The 18992-nt window shown below is 46.2% G+C and overlaps 1 protein-coding gene across 8 annotated transcripts in view; it reads right to left on the reverse strand.

Moving 5' to 3' along the window:
• Positions 1-16955: 16955 nt before the first annotated feature.
• RNASEH2B (ribonuclease H2 subunit B) overlaps positions 16956-18992 on the reverse strand; it is a 62143-nt gene continuing 60106 nt past the window's right edge. For all 8 annotated transcript variants that reach the window (XM_058276778.2, XM_071208329.1, XM_071208331.1 and 5 more), the window contains one exon: positions 16956-18111. In XM_058276778.2, the coding sequence (XP_058132761.1) occupies positions 18004-18111 (108 nt within the window). In that variant the 3' untranslated portion in view covers positions 16956-18003. The remainder of the gene's footprint in view (positions 18112-18992) is intronic.

Here is an 18992-nt window from a genome sequence, read left to right on the forward strand (position 1 = left end):
TACCGGGGTGGCGCGGTGAGGAGGAGGACGCGGGCCGGGCCCGTGGCCGCGGGGCGGGGAGGAGGGCGCGGGCCAGGCCCCCGGGGGGGGGGGGGGGGGGGGGAGGAGGGCGCGGGCCAGGCCCCCGGGGCGGGGAGGAGGGCTGGGCCCCCGGGGCGGGGAGGAGGGCGCGGGCCAGGCCCCAGGCCCCGGGGGCGGGGAGGAGGGCGCGGGCCAGGCCCCAGGCCCCGGGGGTGGGGAGGAGGGCGCGGGCCAGGCCCCAGGCCCCGGGGGTGGGGAGGAGGGCGCGGGCCAGGCCCCGGGCCGCTGGGGGGGCGGGGAGGAGGGCGCGGGCCAGGCCCCAGGCCCCGGGGGCGGGGAGGAGGGCGCGGGCCAGGCCCCGGGCCGCTGGGGGGGCGGGGAGGAGGGCGCGGGCCAGGCCCCGGGCCACCATGCGGGGAGGAGGGCGAGGGCCAGGCCCCAGGCCCCGGGGGCGGGGAGGAGGGCGCGGGCCAGGCCCCGGGCGGGGAGGAGGGCCGGGCCCCCGGGGCTGGGAGGAGGGCGTGGGCCAGGCCCCCCGGGCGGCCGAGCGGGGAGGAGGGCGCGGGCCAGGCCCCGGGCCACCGCGCGGGGAGGAGGGCGCGGGCCAGGCCCCGGGCCCCGGGGGCGGGGAGGAGGGCGCGGGCCAGGCCCGGGCCACCGCGCGGGGAGGAGGGCGCGGGGAGGAGGGCGCGGGCCAGGCCCCGGGCCACCGTGCGGGGAGGAGGGCGCGGGCCAGGCCCCGGGCCCCGGGGGCGGGGAGGAGGGCGCGGGCCAGGCCCGGGCCACCGCGCGGGGAGGAGGGCGCGGGGAGGAGGGCGAGGGCCAGGCCCCAGGCCCCGGGGGCGGGGAGGAGGGCGCGGGCCAGGCCCCCGGGCTGCCGAGCGGGGAGGAGGGCGCGGGCCAGGCCCCGGGCCACCGCGGGCCAGGCCCGGGCCACCGCGCGGGGAGGAGGGCGCGGGCCAGGCCCCGGGCCACCGCGGGGGGAGGAGGGCGCAGGGAGGAGGGCGCGTGCCAGGCCCAGGCCCCGGGGGCGGGGAGGAGGGCACGAGCCAGGCCCCGGGCGGGGAGGAGGGCGCGGGCCAGGCCCCCGGGCGGCCGAGCGGGGAGGAGGGGTCCAGGGAGCCTCCCCCAGGCTTTGGGCAGAGCTCTTGGGAAGGGGAGGACTTAGGCAGTGGGAGAGGGGCTGGGAGAACATTCTAGACAGAGGAAACAGGGAGTGTAAAAGCCGGAGGGCCGGCGGGGCCCAGGAGGGGCTGAGGGCCTAAGGGGAGGGTCCAGAGCCGAGAGGGGCTTTGCGGCGCCAAAGCCCCGCCGGGCTGAGGCCACCGGCTCAGAGCAGGGGCGGCAGGGGGTCCCGGGGCAGCCGGGGCGCGTGCACGGTGGGAGGCCGCGGGGCGGGTGCTGCCCCTGCGAGGAAGCCCCCAGCTCTCAGGAGAGGGAAGAATGGTCTGGCTCACCGGGCCGGGTGGAGGGTTGCAGGTGCAAGGCGAAGACGAGGCTTGGGTGGCAGGGGACACGCAGACCGGTCACCGTCTAAGAACCCGGGCTTGTTCCCCTGCGGGAAGGGAGGGGAAGCGGAAGGCGGGCGTGGTGGTTTCCAGCGGGCTTTCTTCTCTCTGCATGTGTTTACTAGTTTGAACCGCCGTGGAGATGGCCCCTGGGATGTCATATGGGCAACAGGACATTCGAGTTTGGGGCTTGGCAGCCTGACAACATGCAGAGAGGCGCCCACGGGCGTTGAGAGCGTCATCTGAGGGGCGGTCCAGAGTAAGGAAAGGCTTTTGAGGAATAGCAAGTTATCTTTTCCAGAACTATGTTCCAACTGGTCATCTTTAGGGTTTTATGCACTAACCAGGTTTGGGTCAATATACAAAATTGAAAGCAAAGCATGTATTTTTGATGGAATAAGGGAAGGCAAACTTGAGCCCTGGAACTTTGAAATTATAACTGAAAGGTGGCATTCAGTTAGATGTGACCAACCTCTTAGAAAAAAATACTGGGAAATGGACTTGGCCCAGTGTTTAGGGCGTCCGTCTACCACATGGGAGGTCTGCGGTTCAAACCCTGGGCCTCCTTGACCCGTGTGGAGCTGGCCCATGTGCAGTGCTGATGCGCGCAAGGAGTGCCCTGCCACGCAGGGGTGTCCCCGTGTAGGGGAGCCCCACGCGCAAGGAGTGTGCCGCGTAAGGAGAGCCGTCCAGCGCGAAAGAAAGTGCAGCCTGCCCAGGAATGGCGCCGCCCACACTTCCCGTGCCGCTGACAACAACAGAAGCGGACAAAGAAACAAGACGCAGCAAAAAGACACTGAGAACAGACAACTGGGGGGGTGGGGGTGGGGGAATTAAATAAATAAATAAAAATTAAAAAAGAAAAAAAAAAGAAAAAAAATACTAAGGGAAGCAGATGTGGCTCAAGCAGTAGGGCACCAGCCTACCACACGGGACATCCCAGGTTCAGTTTCTGGTGCCTCCTAGAGAAGACAGGCAAGACAGCGAGCTGATGCCATGGGCTGTGAGATGACGCAATGAGGAGACACAGTGAGAGACCCCACAAACAGGCAGCGGAGATGGCTCAAACGATTGAGTGCCTCCCTCCGACATGGGAGGTCCTGGGTTCGGTTCTCAGTGCCTCCAAAAAAAAAAAAACGATGAGCAGACAACGAACAGACAGAGAGAGCAGAGAGCAAGTGGGAACAATGAGGGAAGGGGGGATAAATAAATAAAAATAAATCTTAAAAAAAAATACCTAAGTAGAACACAACTGGGTTTTCAAGGGTAGGTGACATTGGAGTGCTCAACAGCTGAATGGAGAAGGACCGAGTGGGGCGAACACGTGCATGTGGACAGGCAAATGCACAACCACCACACAGCCCAGCTCACCAAGAGAACAAAAGGCACACCAGCGCCCACGCGTCCCTGCGTGCAGAGGATTCAGGAAGAGGAGCCCCCGGAAGGCTTTCCTCCCTTTGCCATTGTAAAGCAGGGCTGCCGAGCAGGGGCATCTCCGTGCTCACTGCACCGGCGCTCCTCAGCCTGGCCAGCGCAGTGCTCTTACCAAGTGTTGATGAGAGGTGCCTAAGGAAGGCTCGACAAGCCAGCGCTCCCCAAAGGCATCGCACGCAACAGTGGTTCACTGAGATGCTCCACGGGGAAAAGGGTTACTGTGGCAAAATAAGGTTTGGCAATGACCAATGCTATTACCTGTTTCTAGGAGTTTTGCAATGCACATTAAGAAATGTGCCCTAAAAGCCATCAGGAAAGAAAGCTGTTTAATCTGGTGTAATTCACTTATTTCACCATAAATCCTTCTCACATAATATCTATTATTATCCAACTTTTTGCCAACAATTAGACAAAGAATAATGTGTCTCAACTTCTTTAAGATGCTTCAGCAATATCAAAGTTTCCTTTGTTATCTGCATCATATATAATAGCTGGGAAATGAAAAATGGATTTAGGACCACACAATTTTACATATTTCTAGAGGTGGCCTAAATAACTTTAAAACCATTAAAAGTATAGTATCAATCCATCTTAAGTCATCCTTATAAAGTTCCTTTGAAAAATTGATTACTATAGTTTAGGAAATGAGGCTCTAAATTCTTCCTGTAAAGTTGGGGAATTTGGTTATTTTCTGCTGGGGGGAAAAAAAAGCAAAGGCTTTATAAGACCAAGTGTGAAACATTATCTTCTTTGCTCTCAGTCAGTCATATATGCTTTTCTCACATCTCAGTTTTCTGGAAAGGAACACTGATTCTTAGTTCTGGTTGTGAAATACTCTAGAGCATCTGTAATTATTTCCAGGGCTCTTAGTGAATCTCCTTAGAAAAATTAACAAATTTCACAATCCATGTGCATGTCGAATACACAAAATTGAAAGCAAAACATATTTTTTATTGGATAATGAAAGTCAAGGAATCAAATAGCAGGGATTTAAAACCCTTTAAGTTTGGAGAAAGGAGAAAAGCAATTAACTGATGACTTACATTATTTCCTAAAAATCCACTTGAATGGTAAACACAGAAGTGTGGGACATATGGCATGATATTTTTTTTTTCCCTAAGAAACTTATATACTACAGGAAAGATGCAAACATTTTAAAGTCTTATTATAATCTTGACAGTGAAAAAAATTTAAGGGACTAAAGATCTAATCACCTGAGTATTTTAAATGCCTTTCTTATTATTTTTCTACTAATGCAATAGTAATACATGTTTATTACAGAACATTTCTATAGAAGGAAGGCAAATGCGAAGGAAGAAAGAAAAAGAGAGGAAGGAAAGGAGGGAGGGATGGAAGTCCATTTTGTTTACAATTTTTAAAGTCCCACAATTAATATTCCTGTAGCTAAATCTTTGTGCATATCCATGATAATCTCTTCAGCCTATTATTTCTAACAGTGGATATTGCTGAAGCAAACGGACTGTGAAATGTTAAGGCTTTCAATTTATTTCCAAGTTGGCCCTAGAAGTTAAACCGTTTCATATTCTTAAGAGCAGTGTCCTCCACTTCCACATGCTTTCCAGCTCTGAGCATTGCTTTTTTTTTTTTTTTAAGTCTTTGACAATTTGATATGGAAGGAATATCTTCTTTTATTTATACCTCAGTGACTCACTGAGTGTGGAACACAAATGGAACGCTCAGTGCTATGGTAAATAGAGACATGGACCGGGTATTGTCTGCCCTCAAAAGAATTGGCAAGGGGAGCAGATGTAGCTCAGTGGTTGAGCGGCTGCTTCATAAAAAAAAAAAAAAGAGTTGGCAATCTTGGGCAGGGACTGGGGAGAAATGGGCATATTTGAGAAAGCTGAGGTTGGGGTTGACCTGTTTTAATTACTGGGATTGACCTGTTTTAATTTTGGCTGTTCTGTGAGGCATTTCTGAAGGAGGAATCAATAGGATTTGTTTTTTTGATAAATGATGAAATGGATGGAAGGACAAATGACCATATAGTTGCTAGCTAAACAAATGATAGAAACTGGATATTGGAAACTGGAAATCTCAGGAAAGTGTCTGATTCAAGAGCTAAGGGTACAGTTAGGCAATGGAGCCTGGGGCTGGGGTGCGGTTGAGGGTACTTTTGATTTCTCTGCCTTTTGAACTTTTGAACTTGTTTTCTCTCCTCTGTGTCTCTGTTGTGTCATCTTGCTGCCCAGCTCTCCGCATCAGCCAGCAGTCCTGCATGGGGCGGCTTTCCCACACTGGGTGGCGTCCCCACGCAGGGTGGCACTCCTGCATGGGGCAGTATTCTGTGTGGGCCAGCACTCCGCGTGGGCCAGCTCACTGCTTTGGCCAGCTTGCCCTCACCAGGAGGCTCTGAGCATCGAAACCTGGACCTCCTGTATGGTAGATGGGAGCCCAATTGCTTTAGCCACATCCGTTTCCCCTTTTGAACTTTTTAGGAAGAATGTCTTGTGAATTACTTACGTAAGGAAAAAAGCAAATGGATTTTTGTGATTTTGGGTGTGTGGAATTTGAAGTGTTGGTGGTTCTTCAAAGGTCAGAGGCCAGTGGCATATGAGTTTGGGGCATAGGCAAGAGAGGGGCTTCTGGTGACAACTTGGGGTCGTCGGTGTCCAGCCGACAGTGGCCACCATGGATGGAATTAAATCTTAGGGAGCCTGTATAAAAGCAAAGGGCAAGAGACGGGTCGATTAGCGATGCCCGTGGAAGAAAACAGAGCTGCGCATGCAAGCCCTGTGAACAAGGGCGAGCCTCAGCCTCTTGGGACCAGTGTGCACACAGGGGCGGCTCAGAAGTGGGCATTCCTGCAGGAGGGAGAGGGGAGGCCGGGCGAGCCCCTCCTCCCGACAGCCGCCATGCCAGTGTGGCGGCTCTTAACCACTTTTGTTCCTCGGGCCCCTTTGCCAGTCAGGTGAAAACCACAGACCCCATCTCAGAAGGTAGTGGCAGATAGTTTTATGACACTCAACCTAAAGTTAAATTTTAGGATTGCTCAAAATTATTTTATTTTACAACTTTCCCATAATTTCAATACCTGATAACATGGTTCAACATCTCTTCAAATGGTTGTTTTTGGCAAACATTTAGAAATTCAAATTTCCCAACGGCATCATGAAACCACCTCCCCATCCTTAACAACCTTTTTGCAGGCAGTTGCTCACTGCTTTCAGAACACACTACATCAAAACAAAAATCATACTAAGTCCACACGATACTGTGTATTATTTTATAAATATATCATACCTGTACCCACACGTCCCCACAAGAATGTTTTTAAATGCATAAAATAAAATTACAAAGGAAATGTTACATATATTGAAATACACTTATAAAATAAAAAACATATGATAAAATACTGTGCATAAGTGCTTCTTAAGACATTAAATATAACCTAACACATCAAAAATATAGGAAAGTTCAATTTTATTTTTTAAAGACATGTCAGTGTGCAGACTGTTGTTTATCTTGAATAAGAACATTAAACTGGTGTGGTGTTTGACAAGGCCACACACACATCATGTTGGACATCTAATCAAGTTAATTTCTTTCATTCCAAGCTCGCGATGCCCTGAAATCCAGGGGTCCGTGGACCCCTGGTTAAGAACCCCTGCGCTAGCAGCTCTCTCACCCGGGGTTAATGGATTTGCTCAAGGACAGAGAACAAACTCAGCTGTACAATTCCAGTGTTGGCAACTGCTTTGGCCCAAAATATAACTGATTTCCGTGGAGAGTGCCTGGGATTGTGCTGATGATTGAAAAAGCCAGATTTCTGTTCCACAGACGTGTGTGAACTATATGTCAGGCTCTTGACTCTGACCAAAACGGCCTGGAGTTCAAAAATAATTTCTGCGGCCCGTGCCTCCTGCGAGATGGTACCATGCTCTGAATTCCACGACCCACGCTCTTGAGCTGGGATCACAGACAGAAAGGAGGATTCGGGGATCAACTACAGAAGGGTGGGAACGTTCCAGCTGTGCTGAGGTGAGGGAAAATGCCTCCTGTGAAAGGAGGAGTGCGGAAAAGCGCGGGTGCTTCCCAGAACCAGGGCCTACTTATCTGATGGCTAGAGATTCGGAAACAAAATCATTTCCTCAAGGCCCAGTTTGAACGCAGGAAGATGAGTGCACAACGACCTCCCGTTTTTTGCTGCATTTCTTTCTCTCTTTCTCTTTCTTTCTGGTATCAGGCTGGGGGTTGAACCCGGAACCTCTTATGTGGGAAGCCGGCACTCCACTGCTGAGGCACATCCACTCCTCTGATTTGGGCTTTTTGTTTGCTTGTTGTTTTGTCTTCAGGAGCCCCTGGGGATCAAACCTGCGACCTTCCCGTGTGAGAAGCAGGTGCTCAACCACTTGAGTCACATCCGTTCCCCTCTTGTCGCATTTCTAGTGGTTGAGGCAGCTGACACCCTGGACATTTGGGCACAAAACCTCCCCTGCCCCCTGAAACATATTCACTGGAGTTCCCCCATAATTTACTTCTTGGCATCTACTTTCAAATTTCCCTGTTATCCTTTGCCCTCATCTTAGAAAATAAAATAAAATAATACATAACTGGACAAATCTCTTAAAAATGAAGGCACGTTTTTAACTCCAGGAGATCATAAAATGCCCCTTTGGGTATCCTTATGAATTAGAAACTGCCCCATTGAAAGGGTCAATCAATTTTTTTCCCTTCCCTTGAGGGGAGGATTGGAACTCTGTTCATGAAGCTTTCCAGTGTGAACCCAGCGCTCACAGTCCCCACGCGTGGGTGCCTCCAGCGGGGTGGCCTGGCCCAGGGAGGCAGAGCGGCTCGGCTCAGTGAGCGGGTTTCACCGGGGGCACGTTTTCAGCTCCGCCGCACTACCCGGTAAAGACCCCCGCGGTATGGGGGGTGGGGCAGCGGAGGGCCTCAGTTCCCGGCCCGACCACTCCCGGGGGCTCTCATTTTGGACCGAATCGTCGCGCTGTGCCACAGTCCACGCGACAAGGTGTCCGATAAAGCAAATAAGGGCATTCGTGGTTGGTCCTCTGAAACACGCCTTTTCGCCTCCGGTGTTTTTCTAGAAAGGGCGGAAGGAGAACGTCGCAGCCCTTTAGGAACGAGGAGCTGGCGCAGGAGGCTGCACGTGCTCCTTTTCTGTCTTGGTGCTGCCATCTAGGGAGAAAGGGGAAGCGTGCGGCCTCCGGACGGAGCGCCCATCCCGCATGGCCAGCGCAGGCGAGGCTGGCGGCTCCCGGCCCGCTGCTCCGCGCACTTCCAGGGCCTCCACTGGCTGCAGTCCCGCAGCTGCTCCACTGCAGCTCCACCGCAGCTGCTCCACGCACTTCCAGGAGCTCCACCCAGCTGCTCCACGCACTTCCAGGAGCTCCACCGCAGCTGCTCCACGCACTTCCAGGAGCTCCACCGCAGCTGCTCCACGCACTTCCAGGAGCTCCACCGCAGCTGCTCCACGCACTTCCAGGGGCTGCACCGCAGCTGCTCCACGCACTTCCAGGGGCTGCACCGCAGCTGCTCCACGCACTTCCAGGAGCTCCACCGCAGCTGCTCCACGCACTTCCAGGGGCTCCGCTGGCTGCAGCCCTGCAGCTGCTCCACGCACTTCCAGGAGCACCACCGCAGCTGCTCCACGCACTTCCAGGAGCTCCGCCGGGCTGCGGCCTCGGCCTCGCCATCTGAGGCTGCACATCAGCTGGACCCAGAAGGGTGTTTTCTTCCAACGCTCAAAGGGAGTGAAAATGCAGAGTAACATGAGGTCACCCAAACTTACGGAACTACCTCATTTTATATATAAAAAACTAAACTACAACGTGAAAACAAGGTTCTAAGAGAAATACTCCTTAAACCATTTTTTTTTCCTTCTTAAGACAGATCCTTAAAAACATGTATTTAAAAAAGCCGGAAGCCTCAACCAGATAGGTGTGGAGCTGCTGGTGGAAGCAGTCGCTGGACATCCTTGTGAAGAACGCATTCAGTGCGTTTCAGTACTCCAAGCTGCCGGCTTGTTGAGTGCCGAGATGAAAAGATCTCCCTGCTCATCTTTCCCAGCCCCACCTGGCACCATGTGGCATTCTAGTGCCTTCCTAGCCCAGAAACTCAGGGATGGCACGGATCACTCTGGGCATTTCCAGTCGCCTCTCAGCACCAGGAACACTGTTTAGCATGTAGCGGGTGCTCAGTACATGTTACTAAATGAATAAATGAATCTAAGTTTATTCATTGCTTCCTTTTTTTAAATAAGAGGTACCATAACTTGAACCCAGGCCCTTGTACATGGGAAACAGGCGCTGAACCACTGAGCCACACCACTCCCCTCCATTTTCTTTTGCAAGAACAACCAATGTGACTACCTGTGATTTTATATGTATTCTGATTAAAACACATGGGTTAGGTAACATTTCTTTTAACCTCTGTGAAGTTCATTCCTGGATCAATCTCATTTGGAGCTTTTTCCCTATCTCTCATATAGGCTGGAGTGCAAAACCATTAGAGTAATTTTTAAAAAAAAATTTTTCTTTTTTAAAAAAATTTATTTTTTAAATTCATTTTTTTGATATTACATTCAAAAATATGATAGAAAATTTTTAAAGTTTATTTCAACATAACTATGCTTACAGAAACAGTAAAATTGGTGAATAGAATGCAATTTAACTTACACTATACAATTTGAACTGAAAACTTGGAACATGGTTTAAGATTTTTAAAAAACTAAAGTTTGCAATCAGATTTATTTTTCACTTATTACAAATGTCTAAAAGATTTTCCGCAAATATTGCCATAGCAGATAGCAAGAACCATGAGGAATTTACCTTCAGTTTGCTTCAGAAAAATAACATGCATTGACATGTAAGTTTTAAAAATTGGTGCAAGAGAACGTTGTAATGTTTCAATGCCAGCTTGCAAAGTTCAGTAACTAAAGGGTGTGGTATGGTGGAAGGGGAGCGGGTAGCCTAAGTACACACGGTAAGACTGTAAAAGCACTCTTAAAGTTCTATGTAGATTGCAAATTGACACAAACCAAGATTCAGGGAGGTCCTTGTATCTGAATTAACACTACCAGGTCAGTTCATCTGCTGAGGTCAACAAGGAAACTCGGCACATGGGCTGCGAGCTTTACTGATTCATACAAAGAAGAACAAAATTTAAAGTACTATTTTTAAATGTAAGTACGTAAGTGCAAAAAAACCCGGACAGCTGAATTAAAGAGTTGACATACAAATGTTTCCACTGCTGAGGATAAATGGACCTGCAACATCCATTTATGAAATAGGACACAGTCTGATTTTTCCTTCCTTAAAACTCAATGAAAACAGACCCCTGAAGGGTAAATGGCACGCCCACTCAGCCACCGGCAGGGTGACAGCCTCAGGAGAGCTGCGGTGAGGCTCCACCCCTGTCTGCAGCCTCACCTTGACAGTCTGTAAGGCAGGGGCTGCCGGCCTTCTGGTCTACCTCGGAGGGCTGCTGTGCTTGTGAAGATCAGTTTAAATACTAAATGTGTGACTGCTGTGAAAACTTCAGGTACCGTGAGACCTCAGGTTCCATGATCGGCGAGGCGATGGGAAAGTGCGTCCTTGGTCTGACGGTGTTGCGGAGAGGAATGGAGTACTCTCAGACAAGGCCAAAGCCGGTGGGCTTCTTCCCAGGACACTGAGAAAACTCACATTCCACTCCTCTTCCTAGACCTGGAGCTGCTTGTCCTCCAGGAACGGGTTTGATTGCCTGGCACAGCTAACCCTGGAGACCACCAAACTTGGGCTTAGTTGTGGAGAAAGGGCTATCTGGGCAAAAATGATGTGATACCAGGTGCCCAGACAATCAGGTCGATGTTGGCAAAACAGGTGAGGAGGTGACTTCCTAGGCTGTGATGGAAGCTCAAGGGAGGGCCTGGAGGGAGTGGGAACTTGGTGTGGTCCCGAGTCACCGGTCCTGAGTTCAAGTTCTGACTTAGTCATTTGTTAGCTGTATGACTGTGGGCACATGATTTGACCACACCACGCCACTTGTGTTCTGTGGTTTCTGGAAGGATTAAACACACAAATTCATAGGAAATGCACTTAAGAAATTGCAAACCACCTTACCAGATTTTATTGTTGTTCTTGCTTTGAAGCATTGTGCTCTTTATATTTCTTCCTATTACAAAGAAAGATTTTAGTGTATTTTCTTCTAGACTGTCTTCTAATGCAACAGATGAGATGATTCATCTAATTGTCTACCTTAGAGGCGTGTCTGGGCCCGGGGGACCTGCCCACAAATGTTAACTCTGAAAGCATTTTCCTTACAAGGGTGGATGAGACATGTATCTGTGCCTGCAGGAAAGGGCATGAAGACAGTAGGATATGGGCCCACTCACGAGGATGACTTGCCATTGGGTCTCACAGTTCAACCGGGTATCATCTAGCCACTTCATAAAGTCATTGGCCTTCTTAGTATGGAAATATGGTTGATCATCTGAAGTCCCTTTTCACTTCATTTACATTTTTAAAGACTCAGATATTTATTGTCACAAGTTTTCCTATAATAGAAATAGCACTGTACAATTTAGTCAGTAAATGGGTGCATTTTAGTTTCTCACTTCCGAATTGCATCAGAGTCTCTAAGACCCCAAGTGAGCAAAGTATGGTCCTGGAAATGGACTGCAGCATGTCACAAAATAGACCCGGACCAACGAAAGACAATCTCACTTGACATCCATGATAAATCTGATGAGAAAAATCTCCTTGGAGTGCAGAACCAGAGAAAATCTTGAGAGATGAAAGGTCCTAAGAGATATGGGCTAAGGAAAATTTAACTAGAAGATAAATAGCACAAGAGACAAAAATGGAAACAATATTGGTAATCTGGGATCAGTTTCAGAAATATGTATGGTTTGATGAAAGAGATTGGGGCTCTTGTGTGTGTACCCAAAGGATTTTATAGTTTGCAGAAATATTTTGAAGATTTTCCCAAACTCAGCATGTTAATCAAAACAAAAAAAGATGTTAAGAGAAGCAATGGGCCAAAGACTTTGAGTAAGCTAAAGTATTCTGACACCGGGTATAATAAAGCCTAAAAGAGCTCTAGTTTGACTCTTCAGACTTCATACTTATGCATCTGTGTGTGTGAATGTGTACATGAGGGTATACATGCATGTGCACATGTACATATTATGAGTGTATACGTGGATGTGAATGTGTGCATGTAAACCCCGATTGATTTGTTCCCAATGTTATCCCCAAAGTAGCACTTGGCACGTGTCATGCCTTTGGTGTTTTTATTTTTCAATTTACTATTCAGCTCCTAGTTAACATTAATGTTAATGTCACTGCAAGTGAGATTAAGGCCTTCATCTTGGATCAAAGATAAAGTCAAATATACAAGAAAACAAAATTGCTCATCTCCTGAATTAGGATGTGAGTTCCTATTTAAAGTTTCTTGGAAGACAAAGTATATAGACTACTTATATATATATTCTCAAAATTTAGGTTGTGGGCTTATTAATACCTAAGGCCATTTAAAAGCAAATATATTAACATTAGGACAGCCACAGAAGTAAATGGTGTATTCTAATTTCAAATCTTATGACACCTAGATAAAATGACTGGAGCAAGGGCAGTCCACATCAACTGAGGAAAAGAAGTATAGTACTTTATCCAGAGGTTAAAGATAATCTCTCTTCATTTACTATCAGCATCATCACTTTACAAGTGGAAGGCCCAGACAAGGAATTTACAGCTATACCCTTGGACTTCCAATTCTAGAACATCACAGGAAACTCACTCTCAATGAACCCTGAGATTCCAGACCCAAATGTGGTGTTGCAGGGCCCTTATCTAAAGTGTCCAGTAAACACTGACTGATGGAGCAGTGGATTCTCCAGGGCAACCAGTCTTTATTGATGGCCTATTCTGCTTCACCCGTCTTAGTGGTGTGGATTTAACCATGAACCTTCAGGCAAGGTCCGATGAAGGGAAGCGCAATGCGGTGAACGCTCTCAGGAGGAGGAGCGGTGGAGGTGGGTGGGGAAGGCCAGGGGATGCATCTCTGGAAAGGTGAGTCTTGGGATGAGGGATAATGACAAGATGGAGCCAGCCTTGTGAGGTCTAGAGGAAGGCACGTCAACTTGTCTTCAAAGACGTGAGAACAAGCGTGGCGTAGTCGAGGACCGAACAGAAGGCTAGAGAAGAGCTTGGATGACTTAAAAGCAAGGTGGATCAAGACCTTGACTTTGAATTTTGGAGGGGGGGGGAGAGACACACGAAAGTCAAATATCAGTTAGTGGAGACACTGGTCAGATTACCTAAGCTACCATAGATTTAACAAACATTTACCACACATACCCTGCCAGCGCTGGGGGCTCCCCTCCAACAGGATGATGATGCAGTGTTCAGAGCCTTTCCTCCCACCCTTTGCTCTTTGAATTGAATGTCATTGTCCTGGCTTCTATGGCACCTTGTCCCAAAACTATAGCTGACATGGGGATTGAATAAATATATGTCAAGAGCATGGAACACTGCTGTCTTGGTTTGTCACGGGGCTGCTGATGCTAAGTACCAGAAATGGGTTGGCTTTTATAATGAGAATTTTATTTAGGGTAAAAGCTTAGTTTCAAGGCAGTCAAGTGCCTAATTCCAGGCAGCATCAGAGACGCTTTCTTGCCAAAGTCAGCTCCTGGTGACCCCGACGTGCTGCCACAGGGCACGGGCGAGCCCTGCCGGGGCCCCAGCCTTCTCGCAGGCTCGTCTCCCGGGCTCAGCTGCGGGCGACCAGGCACAGGGTTCGACTCCACTGGCCTCCTCTCTGTCTCTCAGGGCTTCTCTGCCTTTCTGCTGCTGTAGGCGAGCCTGGAGCCCTTTCTCCCACATGGCCGGATCAAATACTGCAGAGCCCTTTTCCTACGTGTGTTTGTGTCTGTTTATATCAGACCCAGCCAAAGGGTGGAGACTCAACCTGAGTCACATCTCACTGACGTCGTCTAGTCAGAAGTCTCACACCCACAGGAATGGATTAGGTAAGAAACCATTTTCTCTTTTGGGGATTCATAAAAGAACTTCAAACTGCACACCTGCCTAGAACGCAGGTGATACACATTGTTTATGAGATTTCGTATTAGAGTTGTTAAATAATACCATGTGAAACAGGATATTAGCGTAATTTTAAAATATCTCAAACAGACTTAATAACCATAAAGGGGAAATAGCAATCTCACGGTGAAGAACCCTGGCAGACACCCAGATGTCAGGCAACGTCACCGCCAGCAAGCCATGGTGACACCAGGTGCTCGAGAGGAGGCACCGAGGGGCCAGCATCATTTCTGTGGTGTTCTCGCCAAAAACACATAATCTCATTCTTGCCATGAAAAAAACAGCAGACTGCCCCAACGGAAGGGCATTCTACAAACAAGTGACCAGGACTCCCAAAAGTGCCAGGGTCATGGAAAGATAAAGACAGGCTGATGGACTTGTGCAGGTTAGAAAAGAATGACTTACGACAGCTCCATGCAATGTGGGGTCCTGGCTTGAATTCTGAACCAGAAAAAGGGCATTTGTGGAAAAAATTAAACTTAAACAAGATTGTAGATTAGTTAATTGCATGACAGCACCATGAATATTTGGTTTTGATCACTGCACTACAGTTATTTAGGGTTAGAGAAAGGTAGGTGATAAGTACGCATGAATTCTCTATATACTTTTGCAACTTTCCTTTATGTCTAAAATTATATCAATTTAAAAGAATTAGGAGAACAGAGCAAATAGACTCAGAAGAGATAGAGGAGAAAGAATAAGCAGACAAGGATATTTAAGCAGCTATTCTAACTAAAATCAAGTTTAAAAGGGAAATATGAACATAATGAGGGAAAATAGAAGACCCAAAGAGAACATCTAGAACTGAAAATTATAATAGCTGAAATAAAAATTCACTAATTGAGGTTAATAGAAGATGAGACTCAAGGCAAAGATGAGTAAACTTGAAAATACAGCAAGAGAAACCAACTTCGGACATAAAAAAAATGACAGAAACTCAGCACCAGGAGCTGTGGGATAACATCAAGGGGTCCAGCATTCATGTAATTGGTAACTCAGAAGCTGGGGGCGAGGAGAGGATGTGGTGGAATGGGAGAAGGAATGGAAAAATACTCAAAGAAATAGTGGCCAGAAACGTTCCAAATTGATGAAAATTACAAACACAACCATTCAAGAAGCTTAACAAACCCCGAATAAAGTAAACACATTATATTTGCTGAAAACTAATACCCAAGAAAGAAATCTTAAGGGAAGGCAGAGGTAGGGGTGGGAACACATAAAAAATAGAAAAGTGGAAAAAATATAATAATGACCAAAGATGTTTCATCAGAAACTATGCAAGTCTGAAGACAAAACTTCCTTGAAAGAATCAAGAAATTGATAAACTTTTAGCTAGACTAATCAGGAAATCTAAAGTATGCAAATGAGCTATATCAGGTTGGGAAGAGGGATTATCATTACAGATCCACAGACATTAAATATATGATGAAGAACTTATGCCAATATATTTGACAGCCTAGATGAAATGGATAAATTTCCTGAAAAACATAAATTATCAAAACTGGCACAAAAAGGAGAAAACCAGAATAGCTTTACATTTATTACAGAAATTGAATTAGTAATTAAAAACCTTCTCAGAAAGAAAACTCCTGGCCCACATGGCTTCTCGGGTGAATTCTGTCCAACATATACAGAAGAAATAAAATCAATTTTACACAACTCTTACAGAAAATAGGTGATGACAGAAGTCCCAACCTATTTCATAAGGCCAGTTTTACCCTGGTATCAAAACCAGACAGTCATTACTTTTAAACTTGATTATAGTTAAAAAGTAAAGAAAATTATAGGGCAAGATCCCTCATGAACAGATACAAACTTCTTAACAAAATATTAGGATATAAAACCCAATATTATAAATGAAAGGAACAATATAACATGACTAATTATAGTTTATCCCAGGAATACAAGGTTAGTTTAACATTTAAAAATCAATCACCAGGGAAGTGGCTGTGGCTGAATCAGTTGGGCTCCCGTCTACTGTATGGGAGGCCCTGGGTTCACGTCCCAGGGCCTCCTTGTGAAGGCAGGCTCGCCTGCATGCTACAGAGAGTCGCCCGGCCTGCAGATGCTGCGGAGAGCCGATTCAGCAAGGTGATGCAAGAAAAAAGGAAGACAAGCAAAAACACAGAATAGCGTGCAGCGAATGGACACACAGAGCAGACAGCAAGCAAGCCGCAAGGAGGGAGGGGAAATTAAATAAATAAATACAGACATAGAAGAACACACAGCGAATGGACACAGAGAGCAGACAGCACGCAAAAAGCCACAAAGTGGGGGGGGAGGGGAGGAATAAAAATAAATAAATCACTATAATTCACATTTTAAAAGATATTCCTTCATTAAAAGGAAAACTCTATGATCATCTCCAGAGATGCAGAAAAATTATTTGGCAAATCCAATACTGATTCATGCTAAAAGGACTCAGTGAAGTGGGAATAGAAGAGAACTTTTTCAACCTAATAAAGGGAATGTACAAAAACCACACACATAGACATAAATAGATATATGGATAGATTCAGACGTTCTGACAGTGTGTGTGTGTGTGTGTGTGTGAGTGTGTGTCTATTTCCTACCTCTGGACACTAAGTGGGTCTCTGAGCAATGACACATAAGTCACAATGAGCACACAGAGTGCCTTTACATATCTACATAAAAGCAAAAATCATCTGCACATCAAAAATATATTAAACCAAATTAAAGGCAAATTACAAACCAAGGAGAAGAAAATTACAATGAACGTGGTGGAAAAAAATTAGTCTTTAACTCATAGAGTACTTTTAGAGTCAATAAGAGAAATACCAAGACCCCAATAATTAAACAAAGAACATAAACAGACAATTCTCTAGAGGAAAAAAATGATCAGTAAAAGTAAAAAAATGCTCTCCATTATTACTAGTCAGGAAAATACAAATGACAACTCCAAAAGAAGGCTTTTTTCCTTTTATTTGGCAAATACGACAAGGCTAACAAAGTAACATTGAATGAGATCTCACACACACACTATTTGTTAGAATGCAATATGCTATAGCTTTTCATGAACTATAGTACCCAAAATCAGAAAATTTTTGACCTAGGTAAGCCCATATCTAAAAATCCATTCTAAGGATACAATAAAAGATGTGGACAATATTTATGTATCACCTGCTTCTTCACATTATTTATAGTAGTGAGCATTGGAAATATCTAAAAGTTCAAAATAGAGCCATGGTTATCAAGCAATCAAATATCCAAATAATGGAAAATTATACTGTCATTAAAAAAGCATATTTAGGAAGAATACTTAATAGCCTGGAGAAAAATGCACAAAATAATGTCAAAAAAAAGGTTTTAAAGTTACTTATACTATTTCTTTATAAAAATTATTAAGAGAAAATGTACCATATTATCTCTGGCAATGAAAAGTTGAGAGATTATAATTTTTGTTTTATAGTTTTCTATATTTTCTACAATGAATATACCCGTAAGAACAGAAAAATAACATCAAACAAAACCTTTACCAAAAACTAAAGCCTTTTGAAAGGTCACAGTTTAACGGACAGCTATGCTATGGAGTTTCTCTCAGTACATTCAAAACAGTACTGCTACAGCTATTGGGCAGCAAAGTTGCATAAAATTACAGAAATTCACTCAAATATTATCACATCAGTTTATTGAGGAAATGTGTTGCTATATGTTAATTCAATTGACTTGATTACTTTTCATTATGTCAAACAAATGTCCAAAGGCCACCAGTCACGAAGTTATACAATTACATTTTCATATTTTGTTCAGGAACACAAAAATCAAACACAAAGATACAAAGGCGTGTTGAAGTGAAAATGAAAATTGCCTTCAGCATCTGTTGGGCATTTTTTTCCCCAGAAGGTGGCAATTGAGGGCCAGGAAGTATAGTGGCATAGAAGAAAGACTAAAAAGGAACGTGTAGAAAGCAAAATCAAATTCTTTCTGGATTTCATTTTTAGTTTCTCATCTTTTCAAGCTTTTTTTTTATGTTTTGCACCAAAAAAAGCGTCTATACTTTTCATTCCCCGCTTGTCAACTTTAGCCAGAGCCTTTTGAGCGGCAGTCATTTTGTTATTTTTCTGTTAATGAAAATGAGAGAGAAAAATTGTTACAAATGCAACACTTATAAATCACACATGCAAATCAAACAAGGCTGTGCCGATCTGGAGGTTTATTAAGGAGAGAGCAGCATTTGGGGCTAACTCTTTAAAGGGAGTGATTATTTTTAAAAGGTTCTGAATTCTATTCAAAATTCTGACCTAAGAGACAGAATATATTAAAAGAGGCACAAGACAAAACTGCTGCCTTCCAAGGAGGGGAAGGTTGGAGCCAATGGTTTCCTTCAGGGGAATAATTCCCAAGGGTGCATTATGCTCAAAGGCGCAAACAAAGGGGCTGACACAGGCCGCTATTCAATTCCAGGCTACAGGGACAGAGACTCTTGTCAGTGGGAGGAATTACAGGCTTGTAATACGCATGATGAATAATTCACACCAGTTTCCCATTTGATTTTATTCATACACTTGATGGGAAACCAAGGACAACACTCTTATATGCAAAAGGTGACCTGTACTGCAAAGCATCGTGGGACCAAAAGATAGCTGCTCCATTTTCACGCCAACAAAGAAATACTTTCCAAAAAAGCTACCTCCAAATGGTTCCGCCTTTTAGATTTCTATCTCTTCCTGGTATTTTTTTTTTTTTTGGCCGTGTCCTATAACAAGCATTCGCAGAAGATAAATAAGCTGATTTTCCTTCAGTGCATCATAATTAGCTCAGAAGAATAAAGGATGAGAATCTGCAAAGCACAATGCCACCTGTCTCCCTGGGAACTGTGAGACAAAATCTCTGCCAAAGTCTCTTAAAGGGCACGGTATCTGACTGCTGTGATCTTCCTTTTCACGTTCTGTCACGTATAATTTCATAGGCTCATTTTTTGACTGGATGCAGAAAACTTGTC

Source organism: Dasypus novemcinctus, chromosome 15, assembly GCF_030445035.2.
Source record: "Dasypus novemcinctus isolate mDasNov1 chromosome 15, mDasNov1.1.hap2, whole genome shotgun sequence".
NCBI classification, from domain to species: domain Eukaryota; kingdom Metazoa; phylum Chordata; class Mammalia; order Cingulata; family Dasypodidae; genus Dasypus; species Dasypus novemcinctus.